This window comes from Harpia harpyja, chromosome 13, assembly GCF_026419915.1.
Source record: "Harpia harpyja isolate bHarHar1 chromosome 13, bHarHar1 primary haplotype, whole genome shotgun sequence".
Taxonomy (NCBI): Eukaryota; Metazoa; Chordata; class Aves; order Accipitriformes; family Accipitridae; genus Harpia; species Harpia harpyja.
In genome coordinates, this window is record NC_068952.1 from 16807804 (window position 1) to 16831812 (window position 24009).

The 24009-nt window shown below is 36.4% G+C and overlaps 1 protein-coding gene across 4 annotated transcripts in view; it reads right to left on the reverse strand.

The window, feature by feature from the left end:
• Nucleotides 1-24009, reverse strand: part of SRBD1 (S1 RNA binding domain 1) — a 135643-nt gene that overhangs the window by 94435 nt on the left and 17199 nt on the right. For all 4 annotated transcript variants that reach the window (XM_052806136.1, XM_052806138.1, XM_052806140.1 and 1 more), the window contains 6 exons: nt 23363-23498; nt 17709-17812; nt 12662-12769; nt 5820-5977; nt 4528-4618; nt 3351-3458 (listed from right to left, as the gene is read on the reverse strand). In XM_052806136.1, the coding sequence (XP_052662096.1) occupies nt 3351-3458; nt 4528-4618; nt 5820-5977; nt 12662-12769; nt 17709-17812; nt 23363-23498 (705 nt within the window). The remainder of the gene's footprint in view (nt 1-3350; nt 3459-4527; nt 4619-5819; nt 5978-12661; nt 12770-17708; nt 17813-23362; nt 23499-24009) is intronic.

The following is a 24009-nucleotide window of genomic DNA, read 5'->3' on the forward strand; positions in this document are numbered from 1 at the left end:
TTTAGTAGTGGACAGACTATTTCAGCGTGTACTGCACATACATGCAACCAATTAAGCGTTCAGCTGGTTATTATCATTAACCTTCATTAGAGTGCATACCTGTCCAGATTATTTGTGCATGCATCAACTGCACACACCTTCTTTCTAAAATTACAGGCTCTATTATTGTCTCATTTCCCTGGAGATGCATGATCCATGTTCCATATGATGAACTGGACATAAGAGTATGAACAGATTTTTTTATAATTGTTTGTGATCCTATTCTCCAATTCTGACAAGAAATGTAAGTAGTTATCATATTACAAACTTTATTTGCCAAGGAAGCCGAAGTCTGTAGTACCTCTCTATCAGCCACCTTTCTGAATGACAGCTTAAGAAGTTGATTGGGATTTTGGTTTTAAAGCACTATAAATCAGTCCAGTCTCATCTGCCAAGCCACATTACATTTGGACTCCTTTAAGGAAAAAGATTGTAAACACAAATACAATTGGCAATTCTCTGAAACTTGCAAACAGCAATGAAATGAGCTCTCTTTTGCTGGGCAAGGATTTCCACCTTCGTGCTGCTCAGTGCATCACTGCAAGAAGCTGATGCTTGGGAAATGGTATCATGTTAGATGCAACTGACTCATTCTGTTACAGTTTAAGTACTGGAGGGTTTTTGTTTTGTGGGGATTTTTGGTTTTGCTTTGGTTTGGTTTTATTTTTCCCCCCACAGTTCAAACACCAAATTGATTTGTAAATCCATTTTTTAGTTACAACTGCAACCTGCTGAAGTAGATCATCTTTAAAAATTAACTGTTCCAACATTACCTAAATTGTTTCTTAGAGATTTTAATTGAAAAACAATTTATAACAGAACTGATTAGAGATCCGTAGTCAGGCTATGTATAAACAAAGCTCTCCTATTTTCCCCTATCATAAGAAAACAACAATCAAGGGAAGACTTTGTACATGGAAACAGAAAAGTTTTTTTGATCGGAGAGCGCATGCTCTGGGAGACTTTTTTTATTTAAAAAAAAAAGAAGATCAGCAGAGCACATTCTTCTAAGTCATCTTTCACAGTTACGCTCAAAAGGTATAGCATTTCTCACAATGTATGCCTACTGTCACCTATTGCTCAAATGATAATTCTGTACTAATTGCTCCTCATTTAGTAAGTATCACTTATATTTTTGAACTCAGACTGACATAAATTCCAGGCATTTCATTGGATTATTAGAAGTGAGGGGGTGGATGTCTGGACTCATCATTCCTTTCTGTTACTAAGAAATACCAAGGGGATTAAGGAGAAAGTTTTCTTAAGCTAGAAAGCAAACAGAGTAACTACCTTGCAGGATACAGCAGCATGGCTGGGAAACCCCAGCACTGGATAATGCAATGAGATGCGCATAAAACTAGTTTAGCAGAAAAACAACATGGGAACCTCGATCTTCAAGAAACTCAGTCAAGACTGTCAAAATGTGGAGAGACACAAGAACTGCAAGCCCAGCTTATTTGTAAACCCACACATATAAATGCACACACAAACAGCAGTCTACAAAGTTCAACAGCATCAAATGTTGCCTATAGCACACAGTACAAAAAAAAATTACATTACTGATTTTTATTTTAATATGCAGTACTTTCCAGTGTTCTGCATACTAATTCTGAAGTAGGGACTAACTCTTCAGCATATATGAGCACAGAGCAAGAAAACCATTAACAATGTAAACATATACTGAAAGCAAAAATGCTTTTAATTATGCTAATTTTTACTTTCAGGAACTAATCTGGCAGGTTAAACAACTGCATTTATATATTTTTCCTACAAATATCACAACAAGTTTCAGAAAAAGTGAAATTTCAAAAAATTATCTGTCACTACTTGAAAAAACAACCAGCTTGATAACCCGACTTCTGCCTTAGAGCATTTATACCAATTCCTATTTCACAAGAGCTTTTATCAGTTCCAAGAACTTGGTAGCTCTACTGGCCCCAAAAAATCAGTACTGATAATTATTTTGCAAATTCTATAATCTTGAACTATAAACAGGGAGAAAGTATTAAAGCAAAAGAGGAAAACACAGTGAGAAAACCATCCACCACAGTATTATATAAATAATTTTTCTGTGTAAACTAGTTATTTACATTTTGTAGCATATGATCAATAAATAAATAAATTCACTATTACTCTTTCATATAAAGTGCTTCTGTCAACATAATGGATTTTTAAACTATATGAAGTGAACAACAGTGAAATTAAACATTTGCCAAAACCCACACAGTATGAAGTGATTTCCATTCCCTACAGTCATTAAAAATACACTGTTTTCGAGTTGGATTCAGGAAAGAAGATGCCTCACTTTTCAGAAGCTTGAACAGCCTCCTTCCTTACTTGCAAGCAATTAAAAATCAGAAAAACCTTACTATGTATCCTGGAATAAAAAGGAGACTTAAGTATCAGATCTTGTGCAAATTTACTTAGGAATCTTAGAAACAAAGAACAAGTACAATTAAATGATAGCATAAAGTTAGTAGGAATAATACATTTGTTCACCATTTCTGTAAGATAACTTTCTAACCTATGGAGAAAAGGGTCCATTAAATGTATATAGTAGTTTGAACAGAGAAAGGCCATAACTTTTTCAAAAATGTAGATAACATTTCATTATGTTAAGACAGCAAAAACTAAATCCTGCTGTTAAACCTCAGTACAAAAAGATAATCCAAGGTAAATCACCAGAGATGCTTTAAAAAAATAAAGCTGTGAATTAAAAAAAAAAAGAGCAGTTCTGCATGGGAAAAAAAAGAAAGTGATATAGTACAGCTTCCATCCAAGCCAACAGCAGAATCGTTTAGTTTGAATTCAACAAACTAATGGGTAAAATTTGAAGTTTAAAGAGGATAAATACCTTCACTACTTTCTGCTAGTAACTAACAAATTATTTATTTCCAGACAATTTAATACCCATAGGATTAGCAAGCATTCCATACTGTAGTCAGACAACACAAGCTTTATCGTTTGCATTTAAACCTCATTTATCAAGAAATAAACACACAATGCCAAACAGGCCCTTGGCTGTTTGAGCTGCTATTCTCACATACTTTGTTACAATGATAACAGCAACGGAGTGAACCTCAGGAAGACAAAATAAAATGCTTCAGTGAGTCTCTTACTGACTCAGGAGAACTACTTTCATGCTCCAAAGACCTACAGCCATTTTCCTTTGGCTAGAAGGATGAGTCAAACTTGACTCAAAGAAAGACAAGGCAACAAAAAGAAATACTTCAAAAATTTACATTTAAAAGTACCTGTTAAGTTAAAATATGCTGAACAGATGAACATCCCAGCAAGCAAAGCAATCTTACCAGTAAACAACATCCAGTGGTGCAAAATATTTCTTCATAATTAAGTCAGCAAAGTAAGCTTCTGTTTCCCTGCAGGCCGTGCCATTGCCAATCACGACAGTGCTACAGCTTTGCACCGGGTAAAAAAAATGAACAATTACTCTTAATTATTCTTTTAGACTTTTTCATACATAGCATTCAACCCACAGCAATGACCAATACATCTTTTTTTTATATAACACAAGGCTCGGATTTAACGAGAACATATTCCTAGTAGTATCACATTGTGTTTAACTGTCACATTGAAAACCTGTTAAAGAGATTAATCAAAATTTTCACTCATTTGTAATGGAACTTAACAGCAGTAATATAAGCAGAAAAACAAAAAATGATACTTCATATTCATAAAAGAAATGTAATGTTATTTACAGTCCTTAAACCCTTTCACTTCATATTTCCCTCATCTGTTATGAGTCATGAAAAAGGGCAGAAGCCCAAGCAATCAGAATCTTAATTCCTTAATGGGAGCATCATAGTTTGCAACAGCTTGCAAGGTCATTGCTGCTGACTGGCCCCACCACAGCCAGTCAGCCATCAAATCACCTTGTTTAATGCTTAAAGATAAACTGGACTGTATGCTGTGGCAGTTCAGCAGCTGACTCAGTGGACCAGATGTCTGTCCACAGGGGATCCCAAAACAGTTGGACACAATAACCCTTTAATCATGCTGCCCCTATTTGCAAGTCCGTCTGGAGATCTATCTGAGCAGGATTTCCTCTGCTTAATAAAACTCTTCCAAAGACTAAACGTGGCTTTTGGAAGAAGGAAAGATCGATGAGTGGTTTGGGGGTTGTGGGAGGGTAGGAAGAATGAGGCTAAACTTATTCCTTAGCTGAATGTTAATTTCTATTCCTAAAAATAAATATATTGACAGAGCTTTATGGGGATACATTCGTAGCAAGCAGCCTTAGTCATAGCCATGGCTTGATTTCATATGCTTCTAACATATACATAGTGTAAAAGCATGAACATAGACTAAAAGAAAAATAAGCTCTGAGCTACATAAAAAAAAAAAAAAAGAATAATTCCAGTTAAATCAGTAGAATTCTTATTCCACCCAAAAGGAAGTATGTATATAGTGAAGATTTTCATTATGTTTGGTAAGAAAAAGTAATAAATGGAAGTTTCTTTAGCATACTTGTAAAGTAGCAGAAGCCTCTTTATCTTCTCAGCTTCACGAAATCCTTGACCAGAATGCAAGTAAACGACATCGGTATGGAGTATCTGACCTAGAACAGTGAAAGGCAAAGCTGTTTGATAAAAAACCACAAAGATCCAAAAGCTATATCCTGCGAAACTACTGAAATTATTTTGATGATTCACAAAGCAAGCTTCGTATAATAAGCCATCTTTCCCTTTTATTTTTGTATCCAATTAGAAGAAATGTATCGTGGGCAGAGGACAAAAATGCTTTGGCTGCTTTTGCTGAAAGCAAAATGAGTTGATACATTTTTCTAGTTCCCTGGGGACATATCCACAAAACAAATAATAAGCATCTAGTCATATTAGGCAAATAAAGTGTACTATATTATCAAAAACAGGAATTCACTGCAAAAGATGTATTGCTCTAGTCTAGTACATTTTACAGATCCAGTAAAGAGGGATGAAAATTAGGAATGCAGTCTCAGGACTTGCAGTCCAGGAGCTCTAGAACTCCAATTGCCGCTCTTGCCATCATCCCATCTACCAGATTTGGAAATAACCATATTAACTGGTACTGATTGCTTATGGTGCAATGCAAGCTAATAAACATTTACCTTACCTTTATTGCCATTTTAACACGTGTCAAGGACACATCTTTCCTTACACTCACCCTGGGTGGACATCGTCTCAGACAAAAAGCAATGACAAAATAAAAGGAAAACAAACCATTTTTGCATGGGCCTAAGGAGATATGTATCCCCAGATCAGACTAGGATGAACTGGAAAGGCTGTGTTATATATTTGTCTAAAAACTGAACTAAAAAGTTTGGCAAATAAAATGTTTCTGACTTCTCACATTAACACATCTACTGCTAAACAAAAAGGGCTGATAAAGTGTCCAGATGTCCAAGATATTACACATGAAAAAAGCAAAGTTATAGAAAGTATTTAAATTCAAATTCTTTGTTAAACAATAAAAATGCCAGGTGTTCTCTTTGCTGACTGAGAGGCACAATTATTTGAACCTGTATTCAAGAAGGCAGAAGGGATTTTTAAATTCTATTTTAGAGACGAGTAATAATACCAAAGGAGACACAGTAACCCAGGTGCCAGAAACTTAACCTTAAGCCTGAAGAAAGGCATTTGCATGACAGGATGCATGGAAAACACTAAAAGCTTAAAAAAAAAAAATCCATTTGATAAAAAAGTAGGTTTTGAAACTATCCTTTCCTCTAAATGAATATATATTTATTGGTCCTTTCAAAAACACTTGGAATTGAAACTTACTGGTTGGTGAAATAATTGCCAACTTGCAGCCATGTTTGTAGCCAGGATCCACTCCCATCAAAGTACGGCCCCTCACAGGGCTGGTCAGAAGCAACTGCCGGAGATTTCTCCCAAACATCATCACAGACTCTTTCTCTGCATCAGATGTCAACTTTGATCTTAGAAGGATGAAAGCAAAAAACATTTTCCCCTCAATTAGCTTTCAAATGCACATTTGAATTGTTACAAAGTTTTAAGGCTTTTTCCCATCATGTTTTCATTATCTTTAATTAAATATTACACGTCCAATCAAGTTTTTGACACTTTTAAAAGAGGATCAGCTATATGATCATCTCATTCTGGTTCTAAGAAAGTAAATCAACGTAAACAGTAAAATAGAAACACCTATAAGAATGTACACATACCAACTAACATTAAAACATCAACTCCTAATTTTGAGTGAAGAACAGCTTCCCATCAAAGCTGATACCTAACTGCAAAAAAAAAAAGTGGGTTTGAAGGCGGCATGGATTGAATTCATCATAACTTCCCAGTTCTGGAGAAAAAAAATCACTAGCCAGCAAAAAAAGGATGATCATTTAGGCTGAGAGGTACTAGAAAGAAACTGGAAGCGTCTATCCAATTAATTGCTAACATACCATCATGAGGCATTTAATTTTGTCTACAGATTACATTATTTAACAGTCACAAAAGTGTGTAGAATTGAAGTCTTTCTAGGAAGGTATTCCGCTTCGTCAGAACCAAACTAGAAAGCTTATGGGGCTATGATGTTCCCTACCTTTCTCTTCCATGTTTTTCAACAGAAAGAAGTGAGTTAGCGCAGCAAGGATTGACTTTGATGACTTTAAGCAAGAACACTTACCACAGAGTGTTACGAGAAACAAATCAGTCTTGTTGAGTGAAGGTGTACAAGATGCATGATGTCTTATTTGTCAGATGTGGCCAGTAAGACAATGACTGATAAGGACAAGTATTTTTGTAATGGTATGGCATCTTATATAAAAAAGCAAAATTGAAAATGTAATGGGGACACAAACATTTATCACCTAGTTGATTTTTTTTTCTTTTGCAGATACTCATTGCCATTTTCAGCTGCATTACATTGTCAATAACTACAATAATTAGGCAAGCAAAAGCAATCCAGTAAAGCCTTTGTATAACTTAAAGAGTAGCCAGTGCCCTTATACTCTTTTCCTTTTAGTCATCACTTAAAAAAGTAGCATCTGGGTTTAGTTTTACAGAAGAAAAAAACCTGCATTCCAGTTAACTAACCCTATAAGAATGGGACAGGGGAAATTACTCAAGTTGTTTAGGTCAATCAATGCATGACACAAGCAGGCTACAAATAGCTCAAAGACAACCCTCATAAGGGCTATTTGACATGACGGGATATGAAGCTGTTCTGAGCAATTTTCAGATGTGGAAGAACTTAAGAGTCTGACTTGAATTTGCCCAGGATCCAACCGAAAAACCAGCTCAGCTCTGTCTCATCCCACAGTGGTACAGAAAGAACTGCTAAGTCCTCATCATCCCTCATTTGTAAAGCAGTCTAGAGATAGGCCTAGATTCTTTCAAACATTATTGATTGAACATTTTCTAAGAAAGCATGCAACAGCAAAAGGCTCCCTTATATCCCCATGCTTTTTGTTTCTGTATCAAGTATACCAAATTAACACAGACATGATTTAAAGTGAGATGAAGAGTATACATGCATTCTAAGACTCCTTAGCAATTCAAATGTGCCCTCAGCACCAAAGAGCAGACACTGTATATTGCTACCACTAAAAACAAGAATATGGGAATGGCTGCACTAGTTCAGGTAAGTGGTCCCTCTATCCCAGTATCCTGTCTCCAAGTGTGGCTGTAAGCAGCTGCCTAGGGAGCTGATACAGCAGCACTAGTATACCTGTCCCATAATCATATCCTAGCCTCCAACTATTTCCAGCTCAGAGTACTTCCTGAGCTTGACATGATTTGTCCTTTAGTAATCCATATTGGATCTCTTGTCCAACTATCAGGCCTCCTACTGAACCCATGCATGTTTCTTGCATCCATGTAGTCTGTTGACAGCAAGTTCTGCAGGTCCATCAAAAACTGCAAATAGCTGCTGCCTTTTGGTTGGAAGCTGATTCTTTTTAGTTTTTATGGTCCCCTAGGTCTTATACTGGAAGAGATTAAAAATTTATCCCTAGAAACCTCTATCTAGAACTATCCCAGAAACCCTGTGCCATTCTTCACACACCATTCATCTCTAAGTCCTCTCTTTTCCAAGCTGAAGAGTCATAGCCTAGTGTCCTGGTTTCAGCTGGGATAGAGTTAATTTTCTTTCTAGGAGCTGGTATAGTGTTATGTTTTGGATTTAGTATGAGAATAATGTTGATAACACACTGATGTTTACAGTTGTTGGTAAGTGGTGTTTAAGTCAAGGATTTTTCAGCTTCCCATGTCCAGCCAGCGAGAAGGCTGGAGTGACACAAGGAGTTGGGAAGGGACACAGCCAGGACAGCTGACCCAATCTGGCCAGCGGAATAATCCCTACCATATGATGTCATGCCCAGTGTATAAACTGGGGGGAGCTGGCTGGGGTGGGGGCCAAGATCACTGCTTGGGGACTAACTGGGCATCGGTCGGCAAGCGGTGAGCAATAGCACTGTGCATCACTTGTTTTGTATATTCCAGTTCTTTTATTATTATTATTGTAATTTTATTATTGGTAGTAGTAGTATTTTCTTCCTTTCTGTCCCATTAAACTGTCTTTATCTCAACCCACGAGTTTTACTTTTTTTTTTTTATTCTCTCCCCCATCCCACTGGGTGGGGGGGAAGTGAACGAGTGGCTGCATGGTGCCTAGATGCTGGCTGGGGTTAAACCACAACAGCTAGTCAATCCTTCTTCACACAGAAATTATTTCATAACTTGTTCCCCTTCAATGGGCCTTTTCCAGTTCTAATGAATCCTTTTACTACCTCCACCCACCCCGAGTTAAGGGGACCAAAATGACCAATATTATTGCAAATACAGGCCAACTAAATCAAAGGTTCTCTGTTTTGTCTTTATTCCTTAACTAAATAATCTTATCTTCTGTGCACTTAACATTTATGTGGAGCTACCTTCCACAGTGCCAATGCATCTTTCCCGTGTCAGGATAGCTTAGAGCTCATAATTTTCTCTATAAAACGAGAATTACTTCCCTTCACAAGCATCATTTTACACTCATCTCCACTGAATTTCAGTTGCCATTTCATTTCCTGATCATTCAGTCTTGCAGCATCCTTCTCCCATTCTTAAAGAATTAAACAAAAATAACATAAACCACAGAATAAGCTTCTTCCAGGGAGAGTCCAGGGACAGAAAAATTTGATGCCACTTGTGAGAGACCAGAGAAAACAAAGCAAATACTTAAGGCTCACAGCTGTATGGATCTTCTACATATGTGCACAACAAAGATTCAACCAGTCATACATGCATACCAATTAAGTTTAAAAGTGGCTTGTAAACAAGGGAAGGTTGAATGCTCTTGGACTGGAGGCTTTGTACAGAGACAGGCCAAGTTCCAGCTTTCCATGTATACCAGAGATACGGGGTCCCTATTGCCCACAACACCAAGTCCTCCCACACTGCAAATACACATCAGTCCACCTGTGAAGGGAGACTTGTGCAGGAATTAAAATTGCCCCTAAACACATGCTATTAGTTATGTGCACCTTATGGAAATCATGTTTAAAATTGGCATGGATATTCAGAAACTTTTACAGTAACAGGAAATGTTACTGAAAGTTCCAGGTGCATAGGGGGAACATAACGTATGTCCTTTCTATTACATAATATCCTGTATTTTTTAATTTCAAATATAAACCTCTTTTCTCTCCAACTGTCTCTTATACAACACCTGTATCAATGACATGATCTACTGTCCCAGGTACTGGCCCTTAATTTCAAGTTTGGGATAGTCATTTGATCCTTGAAAAAATATCAAGCCACCTCAAACAATCTAGTATCTTTCTCTTTTTCAGTGCACTACTGGCTTCATCCAAATGGCAAGATGCCCAGCTTCATGTTTTTCCAATTTGTGACAATTCTCATTAATATGGCAGAGATGTAAGGCAGAGGTGGATAGCAGTCCTCCTCTCTAAGCACAAGAGGAATGGTTATTTTGGAAAAAACCAAAACCCTTCAGTTGCTACTTTATAAAAAAGTACCAACCAAGTCAGAATTTCAAGCCCCTCCCTTGAAGCCTATGAAGCACTCAAGACTGTGTATCACTAACAGGTATATTGTAATAAAAGCAAATAACCTAATCATGACCTACTAGCTTCTATATTCAATGTTATAAGAGTCAGTTTTTAAATTGAGATTTAAAACTCCCCACTTCCATACACAGTCTGAGAGGCAATCCTTTCCGTGGAAAAATATCTGCAAACTAGCTTCAGGTGCGAAACAAGATATACAGAGAAATGTTTGTGTCCCTGAAGACAGAGGAGAGAAAGCACTCACTTCGAAAAAGCATGGAAAATTAGGAAAGGATTATCCATTAAAAAATATGTCTGTGCCACACCACTTTCATCAAATCCTGATGGAATCATTCCATGCAGTACTGCAACAAAATAAAATGTATTTCAAAGAGCCAAAAGCAACACTGGACATTATTATACCAGATACAAGAAGGGATGGTATCTGACAGAGTGGAAGAAAGGAAATTAAACAATAAATAAGGTAACTGTCTTGCTGGCAAGTTTCATTCTTCTGATCACTAGAGGCACCAGAAATTTCAATATACCCTTGGAAACTTTCTGTTCCAACATTTAATGATAATACAAAGAAAAGAAAAAAAGAACAGTGGGGTGTGGGTTGGAAATATTAATGCTAAAAGGAGATACTGAATACTGTAGCAGCCCTTTGCAAGAGTCCTAAAAATCAGCTTCTGGTGTGGGCGGAAAGAGAACAAAAAAAGGATAAGGGTTAAGTGGTCATGGACCAGGAATACTACTGGCAGGTGCTTTGCATTCCTCTCTATAGGAGATGTTTCAGCTTTTCCTAACCAGATACCACCAATCATGCAAAATTATCACAAAGACTAAAACATAAGCAGACTTCCACTCAGGAACAGGCAACAAGCTTTGTATTTGTTGCATTTATGACTTGTGAGCTACATCTAGGAAGTAGCAGCGAATTAAGCTTTTTTTTTTAATTAAGAGAACAGAAAACCTTCAGCAACCTACTGCTGCAGCAGCCCTCAGTATTATACACAACACACAGGCCACAACAGTCCTGTGGCAGGAACCACAAAGCAAAAACACAATAAAAGAGCCTTGAAGAACGCTTTTGTCAGTTTGCTTATGATAAAACCAAACCCCATTAAAATGTAAGTCTTTTTTTCTTTATTCAGAAGAGTTTAATTGTAGAGAAGGCTAGGAATGACAACTACTTTCACACTCATGTGACAGAAGCCAACAGTTGGGCACACCATCATGAGATGTTCATCATTTTGGCCAAATAGACACAGTGCCTCCCCTAAAGTAGCTATGTGTACAGTGGTCACAAAAAAAAAAGTGAACTCAGCACTTTCAAAAATCTGTGAAATTCACAGTAGCAAAAAACATGGTCACTAACCAAAAGAGATGAAGCAATCCTGCTTGCAAAGTAATGAGCAAACACAACATACTGCAGTGAAGAAACCCAAAAGCTATTAGCAATATCTGCTGTTGAAAATTTTAGCTGACAGTTCTTTACAGCAGGGAAGAACATAGAATATCCAGCCAATGATGTTCAGGAAAAGAAGTGCCAGGAAAACAACTCCAATTTGAACAGAAACATAAGACCACAGCCAGGCAGGTACAGAAGAACTACATTTCAGAATGTGGTTGCTGATTTCAGGTAATGAATAACAAACACATGTAATTTTGATACAAGTCATTTCAGTATTTTTGGTCCAAGAAACAGGGTCTCTTTGATAAACTTCATTTGAACTACCTCAAAAGAGGTATTAAAATTTAGGTCACATATCAGAAAGCCTTGCCAGAATCAAACATGTTATGCTTTGGAGAGCTTCTCTTGTATTCAAGTACTGTTAGCCATTAGAAGGTAATGCTTTTAGAATGTAGACTTTTTGACATATTAAATAATTTCAATTATGTGGTAAACTCCTATACTACCATGAAAATACCCTATTTAATTAATGTTACTTTGACAGTAAATTTTAAATTTCCTTTAAATTTAGAACAATGTTACAGATCTTACAAGTGACTCTTTGTCTGATGACATCACTACAGTATCACCCAAAATAAGTTTACTGAATTCTCTAGAGCCATCACAATACCCACAAAACGGTATCAGACTAACACTATGACTAATTTGTTCACCACAAAGCGCAGATGACAAACATGAAGGACATTTCCAACCACCAACTTTGGTGGTTTCTTTCAGACAGGTAAAAGAGGAATCAGAACAATGTCAACGTCACTGACAGCACTATTGCTGTGACATGAAGAGATGCTGGGAAGATTAAGTGACATAACTGTTTGTGCTACTACAAGGATAAAGATACAACTATTACGCTAATGTAGATCTAAACTGTACTGTATTAGATAAATGTACAAGCAACAAATATGTAATCATGTAAAAAGTCGTCACAGAAAGATCATTTCTCTACTGTAGCCTAAACTGGATAGGGTCACAAATTATATCTACAGAACCAAGACTACATAGTTCATTCCTTCTGTAAGCACAGAGGACTAAAAACATGCTGATATTTTCAAATGGATAAAAGACATTCTAATAAAAAGTTGGAGAGAGAATTGTTAAGAAATTGGTAGTATGAAAATAGACATTCATTCTGGGCTTACCTGAATTCTCTACAGAGGAGAGGATATATAAGGCGTTTATATGCATCCTCTACTGAATTCCGTAGTATCCTCATTAATTCTGGTTTTAAAAATTGTTTTGGTCTCCATCTGCAAAAGAATAGAAAGAAAAACCAAAAAACATTTTAAGAACATATGCAAAAACTCAGATAAAAATGGAATTTTCAAAAAAAGACTTCTACATTGACTGTAATGTCCTACAAACTGCAGAATTACTACAATAATTAGGCAATGAAATCATAGCTTCAAATATGAATGGAATTAGAAGTTGCTCATTGTTTTACTATCAGACAAGGGACAAGGCCTATCTTTTATCTTTTTTTGTTAGGTATTAGAATGCAATCATATTTTATGTTTTAAAGAAAATATAAAAAATGTTACTCTTCGCTTTGAGAAGTCAAAGCTTACCACAACTGTATGAAGAACTTGGCTCCCTGTTACCAGTAGGGTTGCATCATTTGCTATTCCTCGATATATTAAAAAAATGACTAAGCATCCTCTGTGTATGTCACTGCAGAGCTACTGATGTAAGGGAACTGTGTCCAGACAGATATTTAAGAACTAAACTAATATCAGTTAATGAAACCCAATTCAAATTTCATTTGGAATGCTTTGAGTATCTCTAGTCAAACTCAAAATGAAGTCTACCAATTTTGCAGCAGTCCTTAAAAAAAACCAAAACCAACAAAACCCAAAGAATTTGCAAATGATTTTTCTCTTTTACCTGTTGCTGATATATTTAAAATGTAAATAATATTCTAGCAAAAGGGAAAATGAAATGAACAATACCAAATAAACACAAGACTATTTCCCAACATTTTCTAAGCCAAACTCTTTGAAGCATTCCTTCTTCTATGGAGACTCTGCACAGTGGTCATAGCTGTAATGACAATTAATTCAAATTTTGTCCTAAAATACACCTCAGTTTCAAAGCTCCCCAGAAAAGAGATCCTAGATATTTATTCCATTGATCTTTTTGCTCTGGGTCACATTACCAGAGAGGGGGGGAAGTCCCTGAACAAGCAAAACTGACTCACTGATATGGTCCACCCAGTGAGAAGGGCAAAAGATTGAGAAGACGCAGCCAGATACATTATACTCAAACAGCATTAAAGACTGTGTACATTTTCTATTACAGTCCACCTGCTTTTTATTTCTTTTAAAAATATTGATAACATTCAGAGTTTTCTTCATTTAGTGTATTTTTTTTCCATGCCTGGGTCCCTAACTGCCAAGTGAGATACATACATATTTTTTAATATGTCTGGGCAAGTTTTGTAAAAGTTTTTTGTTTGTTTGGGGTTTTTTTTAAATGCAACATGATAGAATTATGGCCATTTAATAATGTGTCCAGGTGCAGGTCAAGACAAAAACAGGACTGAATTTTACTTTTGACCTTGTTTACCTGCACTCTCAGAAATACCAAGAATCCTAAATTGCTTCTACCTAGAAAGCTTTTCAGTTGTTTAAGGGGATATACAATTTCCTGAAACAGCTGTCCTAAGTGTCTGCGCATATAACAGTTGAGAAATGCGTGATCGAGTCAACACTGCATTAACGCAGACAGACATGGGAGCAGAATTAAGCTTACCATTTAGTTTTACAACATCCAGACTTGTGAGTGCTTAGCCACATGACCTCATCACTTTGCTAACACTTTTTGCAAATAGTTCTATTATTACTTATTTGTAACTAGACACTCTTTCCATACCTATATAAAACTGGCAGAGGTTTTAAGCCTCCTTATTGCCATCCAACTCTATAAATACGAAGTTTTCACAGGTGGCAAGTATGACTACACTCCCTCAGAAAGTATCCTCAGCACAAATAAGAATTAATTTGGAAACGTGGCAGCTGTTTCCCCCTCTCTTCCATCCGTTAAAGCTAGTTAGCAAGCCTTTTCTCTGTAAATAGTTTATCACAGCAGATATTTTTATTACCTGCCTAGATACAAGTAAAAATTATGCAGGCTACATTCTATTAGAAATCCTAGAATTGCTACAAATGCAAAAATATCCAAACAGTAGGTTCAATCATAGGAAATACTGCATTTTAATCATACCAATACTTCATGAGGAAAGAGAAAAAAACCACTTCACTGCAGAAAACAAAGCAAAAGCATGTGTGTATAATTTTAAAGATCATCAAAGCCTAGTTAAGCTTCCCTTTAAGAACAGATATTTCTTGATTAAATAATCAAGAGCTGACTCTTGAAGCCCTTTAAATGAAGTCCTATTTAGAAAAACTCCATATAAATAATACCATCTCACTCTGCTCATCAGCTCTCCACATGCATGTGCTCACAACAGGGACCACCATAAATGGCTTAGACTACTGATACACCTCATAGGGTGAAACTATACATCAACAGAATTAACATAGCCCATCTTAAGAACCACTAGTATTAAGTAACAACTGTTCCAGGAAGAGCACAGCTAGGCTTTTAGACTTGAAGCACAAAAAACAGAGTTTTGTTTTCCTCCAAAACATTATATGAAACTTGTACCAAGTTGGTAACCACAAACAAATCATGCCTTTAAGGCCTGTACCATAGATTTGACACAGGATTTGAGAATTTTGTCTGAAAACTGAAAACATTGTCAAACACTGAACTTCATTTTCAAGACTGCAATCCCACTTTGGAACAAACTCTCACCCCTTCCCAAGGAACTCCTCCATGTTGGTTTTACACTCAAAGCCAGCTAAGCAGCCCCTCTCAGGCTGTTTCTCATTGATCCTTTTTCCATGTCCCACCTCACAACTCAGTGTTTGGGACCAGTGCAGATTTAGTGTTAATGGAGCTAAGTTCACTGTCAAACCACAGAGATGCCATCTTCTGGGGAAAAATACAATCCATAGGGCCAGGCATAAGGATATTCCTGAGTTTTCAGCACAAATCTGAATTTCAAGGAAATCTAGATGCCTCTACAGACTAATAATTATTCTGAACTTGCAAAGAAAATACAGTCATCTTGGAGAGCATCTTCATGGAGCTCAGTGCAATAATGAACTCCAGTCTTCCAAGCCCACATTCCATCGCAGGGGCATTTAATGCTAAAAAAAAATTTGCCTCAGAAGAACACATAAAGGTCAGCATATTTGCTAATTCAATAGGCAGTAGGTGTTTTGTGGCTAGAATACTGGCCAAACTCTGTAGCAACATGGCATTTCTGGTTCTGCAATTGATTTTGTGTGTGACCTTCAGTAAATTAGTTAACACCTTTGCAAAGTTTTGAAATCCTTGTCTCAAAAGTTCTTAACCTGCTCTCACCAGTAAATAGATGTAATGAAAATAATGCAACTCCCACCCTTGAACAGTCATTTCCAAGCTTGCAGGGCAGAATACATATTCACTATTTGTCAATTTGGTAACACAGTTATCAATCTAATGAGGAAGATTAGAACCTGTCCTAGATGTTAATGCACCAAGATCTACTGAAATCATTCCTTTTGAAGTTTTCTGATGGTGGAGAAGTTGTCCTTAAATAGTAAAAAGCCATAAGCATATATAGCCTCATGAATGCTAAGTATTAATAAGTAGTTCCGTTTCCAAGGTCAATATTCTTTTTATCTCAGGATGACTCACAAAAGTGTAATCAACCAAAAATATCTCAATTTACATCCCACTTTCATTTGTGTAGCAGTGACAAGCTGTTCCATTATCTGTGGCTCACAGTGCTTCAAATTATGTCATAGACACAGTAAAAGCAAGACTGACAGATATGTTCTGCCTACAGAATATACATGTTGGGGGGAGGACAGAAATTCTATTACAGGTATTAAAACTATAAGGAAACTTAGGTGTCTTTATGAATCCTGATACTTTCCTGAAAAAAAAAAAAAAGAAAAAAAAAGTTACTTACTATTAGTCCTACATCATATTACGTTATCTGGCCAAACAATAGTTTAAGTCTTTCAGAGGCTTCAATGTTGGAAGCAGAACTATTAAATTTCTACAGTGAAAAGGAACATTTTACAACCAACATCCCTTTCTTGGACTTGGTGTAGAAGAAAAACACATGCTAAAGCAGCATCACAGTATACAATTTTATACTTTAAAAAAGTGCATCTTTTCTTATCTTTTTTCCTCCTTTTGGTTATTCAATTTTAGGACACAAAGGTAGGAGTTTCTAAGACATCCTCAGAACAATGCCCAATATCTCAAACTATTGAGAAAGAAAAACCTGTCTTCTATATGTGCAAGGAAGATGCACAGTTTGGATCACAATATTCTCCAACAGCGGACATTAAGGTACAGTTTCCAAGAAAGACTGGCAGACATATTGCACAAACCAACATATATTTACCCTAAACTTTTGCAAAAACCCCTCAAAATCATACAACACTAAACATCTCACTGCAGGCTTAAAAAAAAGCAACCTGTAAGAGCAAATCCATAAGAAATAAAAGAATCACCCAAAATTTAGAGCCCAGTTTTCTACCTTAACCAGACATCAAAACACAAGAGTCAGGTCAAATGATATTTGAGAATCGTTGATTGAAGACAGCCACATTTAGGTTTGTCTACTAAATTCAATACATTTTTTAAACGTGCAATTCCTTACATTTGTGAAACACAAAAGTTATGTACTTTACTGATCTAAAATCTGAGGTAGCCCTCTTTAATGATTGCAGTCAGGCATATAAAGTTATTTTTAGAAGTATATTCTACTGGAGTCTACAAATTCCTTTCACTAAAGACTACTGGATGTGATGCATATTACAATTTGAAAATGTATTCACATTTCATCATCCTTCACATTTTTAAAAAAAAATTCAATTGCTTGAAGAATGCTGCCAGAACTCCCCAAATAGGGCCAAAGGCATGATTTTTTCAGCATAATGCTACAGCAGTTGGAATACAGAATAAGAATTACCCACTTAGTAATTTAATCTAATTTAATAATTGTTTAAATTGTTCTCTTAATGTAACAAGACATGTGAGGTACATTTCATTATGCAGCTGTCTATAGAAGAAAAAAAAAAAAAAAAAAAAAAGATTTCCGTAAGAATATGTAGCCATGCAGACCTTTCATTGACACACCACCAACAGAATTCATTCTTCACCCCGTCAGGAATGTTGACCTTCACTGTCAGGATCTTCAGATTTTCCCCTCGGTTAATGGCCAGAATCTGAGTGCAAACATAAATGGCAGAGACAGATGACACACAAAATATCCAAAAGATAAACTTATCAACATTTGTGTATGCACTTGCTTGACATTCTGTAGCAAATCATGGTGGTGGTACAGTAAATCAGTTCACAAAGTACTAGCATATACAGATAACATCCACAACTTAAAACACTTATTAAATCATGCCATGGCCTAACAAATCATACATTTTTCCTGGAGTCTGCAATCTCAAGATCCAGTTTATCTTAAATATACTTGTAATACAAGTCAGAATGACTTTAGCTGTTGGAATAATCTTGTTTAATAACCCAAAAAAATCCTCAAGAAATGAACTGAAAAGTGATTCCAATCAGAACTAGAGATCAGAAAGGGAAAAAGTCCTGTGATTCAGGCTTCATTTTTCTTCCTGAGATCAATGAAAATTTAAAATCAATTATGAATCAGAATTTGTGACCCAAAGGTAATCAGCTTAATTTGAAAGATGATGAATTTAGAGATATCCAAGCCTAGTTCATAAATAGCAGAAAATATTGTAGATGCACTCTTTACATTAATATTAACATTCCAGCCTTAAAACATATGCACATATTTCTGGCAGACTCTTGTGTACACAACTGCATATTCACGACCTAAAGCTAAATCTGGTTGCACATGTGCTATCCACGTACAGAGTTCAATTTCAGATGCAAGTCTGTGGCTCTACATTTAAAACCAGGATCACAATACAACTGGTGGATCCTGGAGTATACTGGTGGGTATCTACTAGTCTAATCTCACTATGAAGACGTCGAATGTTCACCTGAAGCAGGCCTTATAACACAAAGAAAACTCACTGGCCAAGGGATTTCAGAAACAGAATAGAAGCAGCTACAAATAAAAACCACACATCTTTAGATTTCATTTTCCCTTCCAAAACACTTTAAAGTGCAAAAATAAAAAAAAACTGCTGGAAGTTGACATTCGTGTATGACTACACATGTTGCTATATGTAGCAGGCCCTGAGCACTGTCACAACAGAGCATTCTGTGTCAATCATGAACTTTAATTCAATCACTAGATAACTCAGACATGTCACATATGTTAAATACAACAGTTTAAAATGACTCCAGGACATAGTACCAATTTATATTCCTCAGCCTTACTGCTCCTGTGACATACCAGGCCTGACATATCATTGAACAACAAAGCTAATAATAAAGATTGCATGTGAAATATTATAGCATCTGGTACCTTGACTGTCAAAGCAAGTGTTTTCATGTAGAGATTAGAAAGACACATTTTAACAAATCAAATGCTTTCATGTTTATTCTGATTTTATTTCTAAAAAAGAGAAAGTTAAATGTCAAGCTAAAATGAAAGCAAAATGATGCTCATGACAGAGAATGTATCTGATAGAATTATAATGTCATCATTCAGCACACTGTTAGTGGGGTCAGTATTGCATCACATTTTGTTTCCTGGCACTCCGTCTGCAGAATGTGTCAGTCGCCTGAACTTAAACCAGCTGTAGTACAGTCACTAATATTATTTACATTTTTATTCTTAAACAATCTGCCTATCCTGTTATGTGACATGCATTCAGAGAAGAATTATCATCCAAGAAATGCTCAGTTATGAAAGTAATTAGTCGATTTCTCCCTCTAATTTAATAAAGGTTGTTTTGGTTTGGTTTTTTTTTAAATAACAGGTTAAAATCTGGCTATTCTAGACACAAAGCAATCTTTCAGTTCTGGAAAAAGACTGCTTTTATGTAAGACTGGAACAGATACAGGGGAAGGGTTAATAACAACAACATACATTTTTTCAGAGAAAGCAAGAACAATAATTTGATCTAGTCACAAGATTCACCAAACCATATTCTGTTTATCAGAAAAATACATCCTTCATTTTGCACAGCTCTCTTCTATGTTGCAGATTTACTTAGACTCACTGAATAAGTTTTGTATATTTTGCAAGGACTTCAATTTCCAATTCCTTTTTAAGTATGAGATTGAAAATAGAGCACTTGCCTCAAACATTACACTTTATTCATGAATTCTTTTCCTTCCACCAATTCAGTCATGTCCAAATACAGGAAAGCAACCCCAAGGCATATGCAAACACTGAACTGTTTACAATTAATCAAAAATTCAAATAAACTCTTGAAAGATTTTTTCCTTAGTTATGACAGTGTTGGTATAGCTACCCAACTACATCCTAGAAGAGTCCAGTCATGTTTGCCTTGCTGCCAAAGGAAGGAACTGTGGCTGAACCTTCCGATAGCAAAATGTTCCAGCTGGAAACACCCACAGGTATCTGACTGTGTCAAAATCTGGAGTCAGGCTTTTTAAACGAGTAAGTTTTTTTTCTTCATTTCACGTTCAGTATTTTAACTTTTTCAGTCAAACACGATTACTCCACGCCAGTCCTGATTATTTCATGGCATATCTCAACACACAAACCGAAAATGGCACAGAAAGTAACCCAGAACTATACAGGGTATGCAACAACAGCTGCAGAACCAAGCTGCAGCTTACTGCACATCAGTTTACCTCATTGTAATACACACTGCAAGGCATGCTTATGGCTACAAATGCTTTGGTCATAAAGACACAGCTTATTCTCTTACAGGTAACATGCTAGTCTACTGCCCGTGCCCTTTACTTACATGTAAGCTAGAGCAGAGTTAGGGTTGTACACAGACCTTTAAGATTACTAACACTTCCATACTCAGATGATGACCAGTGCAGTATTTTATGGAATCCTTTATTTGCAACTCTGCAAAGAGGTGATTTAAAGCTGACTTTTACTTTTGCCTCTAGCTAAACGCATTGAGAACACTTGCCTGTGCACAGCCACGAGAGGAGTAGAGAATGTCTTCAAAACAGTTAATTTTGCAAGTGTTCTTCAAACACAGCTATTTAACCTGTGGTCTAAGGGGATTAGTAAATTTTATAAATCCCTCTGAGTTTCAGGCTTCCCTATATCATTTTTAGGTATAAGCTTCTTCTAAAAATCCTGAACCAAACCAGAGAATTTCTTCACTTGAAGACATCTACACCTCTCCCAAAGCACATTCAAGAACGCATTTTTAACCAGCTTTTTCTATGAAGAAAAGAAGTATTTCTTCAAAGTCTTACGTGAAGGAGAAACTAGAGATTTTAGGTAGTAAAAGGATGGTTATAACCCAAGAAAATAAAAGAGAAAAAAAATGATAATTTGCATCAGCAGGTCAGGTAATAAAGAAATTGAAGGTTATGACAAAGACTTTTGAAAGTACAATAGTAGGGTTTAAGCTTAAGGAAGAGGTGGTAGATAAAGAAAACACTTTTTCTTTCCTTATTTCCTCATCAAAACACAAAAGAGAAACAAAGAAAGGAACTGGAAAATTAACAAAGCTAACAAAGAGCCAAAAAATCAACAGAAATGAGACGTTACAGTATTTTTACAAAACAGGGAACTGTGCAAACCACACATCGCAGATGATCATAAAATGCAATTTTTCCTCGACTAGTACAAAAGAGCCACGACATACCTTGGGCCCTGAAACCTCAGTGAAGCACAAACAACTCAGACTTAAGATTCATGATACAGAAATATTAAATGTGTTAGAATAGTCAATAGCAGTAATATACAGATGAAAGACAGCATGCAAGAGTGCAAAACCATCTTGTGATTACAGGACTACCAGCTGCAAGAACAACGGTTATTACCTCACTGGAGAGCCAGAATGGGAAGAGGCATTAAGGTTAGTGACAGACACAAGGAGAAATAAACCAAAACAGATCGAGTTAATCTTAACATCAAACAGAGAAACTAAGGACACATCCTGGACAAGAAACAGTGCAGCCACATGGTCAGAATGCTGGCCAGGTTTGGGAAGTCTGGTTTCTAGCCCTGGCTCTAGCTAAGCAACAGTTTTCCTTATGTAAAACAGAAAAAAAGGACAATAAGTAAATCATACCCCATCCCAGGAAACACTTGTACACCCAATACATGTTGCATATCTCAGTGTTAATCACTCTCAGTGCAGCAGAAACTAAACAGTCTTTGACAGCCAAAGTATTCATTCAACATTAAAGCACCCAAACAAAAAATCCATACAGCACAACACTTAAATCGCCTGATGAATCTACAAATCTTTGCTATGTCACCACAATAGTCTTAGATCGCTCTATTGACTTTTCTAGACCCTCTAGAAGCAAGTTTTCACCAAATAATTACTGATATAAATACTGCAATAAGTATGAACATTTACTAAGAGAACAACTACAGGTACCTCTTTAAACATTTCCAGAAGGCCTGTCTATTCAAATCACTTGTAGTTATTTAGTCTTTCCCCTAACACCATCCATATGGGGGGGGGGGATGTTAAAATGAGCCCATACATATTATGAAATATTTTTTTGTAATAAATTCAAGACATGCAAGAAAATCCCTTATTAATTCAAAACATCACACTGTTTTAAAATAGAAAGCAGAGAGAAAATGAGAGTATATCATAAAAGGAAAAGCAGTCTTCTGTAGAATAAGGCCTTCTTAAAGAAAAAGGACATTTCTGGTCGGAAGTAGCTAACAGTCTTTTTTGTGTGTTTTTTTGTTTTGGTTTGGGTTTTGGGTTTGTGTTTGGGGTTTTGTGTGGGTTTTTTTTTAAAGCTAGGTAATTGTGACCAAAACAAGAGGCAATTCACTTGGTGATTAGTTATGAATGAACACAAAGGTCTTGACAGTTACATCGAGTGCATCACGCTTCAGCCTTTGAATGTCAGTAAAAGGGGCAGCCTAGCTATCAAGTCATCAGCTGTTCATCAGCTAGTAAGTTCGCTTCATTCCTCATTTCTTTTTCTAGTCATATAGGTCTAGGCTCGGGGCTCTGGATAACCAAAGATGCTTCACAGAAGGGAATACTGATGACTTGCAAAACAAACCCATTTTTGGGGTAGTGCATGGGAAGTTCCCCTGAGCTGCTTTAGTAGGTCACCTTCAATTTCATTTTTCTAGATCTTTCCCTGATACTTCTCACCAGTTTCACCTGACAGGTTTAGCATCAAATGGCTCAGAGTACTCTTTGACTCAGTGCTGCAGCAAACATCCAAAAGAAACAAAGAATAAGTTTATCCAAGTTTGCTTCAAATACTTACACTCCAACCAAGCGGCTTCCACTACTATGGCACTACTACCACAGTCTCACCCCTACAGACCATAAATTATCTCTTAGTCTTTATCCCGCTCCTGTTAACACTTGCTATGCACTTGTCACGGGGAGAAGGGAGGGAGGGCGTGACACGCTGAAAATAAATCACCAGTATAGAAGTCTCTGATACATAAATCATTATAAATACTTGTTTAATGAAAATTAATTAATAAGCAGTCCTTTGCTCAGTTTCTTAAGACAGAGATTAACAGCTTAGTCCGGCGTTCCAAGAATTTGAAAGTCTCTGTTACCTTTGATAACTGAAAAGCAAACCCAAGTATCTTTAGAATCAGTTTTAAGCAACCAAATTCAAAAGCAAGGCCACCTTTGCTATAGTTAAAATTCTAAGAAAAAAATACAAATTTGTTAGTGTACCTGATGATGTTGAATGTTCTTTATACTACAAGAAAACTCATGGTACAGTTGGAATTTATCGATATCTTTTTCATTTCCACTTTTGGATGACACTTTTGCCAAGGCTGACTGGATACAAATGTACCTTTGCTGACATCTGAATAAAACAAACAAATTAGTAAGGCATTTTAGCATGAAACTTGTTACAAGTCATTAGTGCTTGTATTAAATAAAAATGAAGTTTGGAGTGTGCCCAATTACAAGTGATGTTAACTCTGATTACCTGCAGAAGTGTATTACATATCTTAATGCTGACACTGACATAACATATACTGACTGGAACATAGCAAGAGAAGAAATTCAAGTAGACCTCAGAAAAAAACTGAAGACAGTCCTTCTCCTGAAAGGAATGGATACCCAAAAGCCACCATCTGCACTTTGGTTTGGTCAGTTATTGGTTCAACTTCACACAACAAATTTTGGGAAGTTGCAAAAAAGTTATAGTAGTTACCTATTTTATACAAATGCAATACCTCTCTTGAACCTATCCAGCCACAGAATTAATTTCTTGCTTCGAGCACTTAATACCCATAAAAGTTTTCATTATTTTTAGGAGTAACAGGGATCCCAGTGGTCAAAAGAATGAAAGTGATAGTCCGGTAGTGACA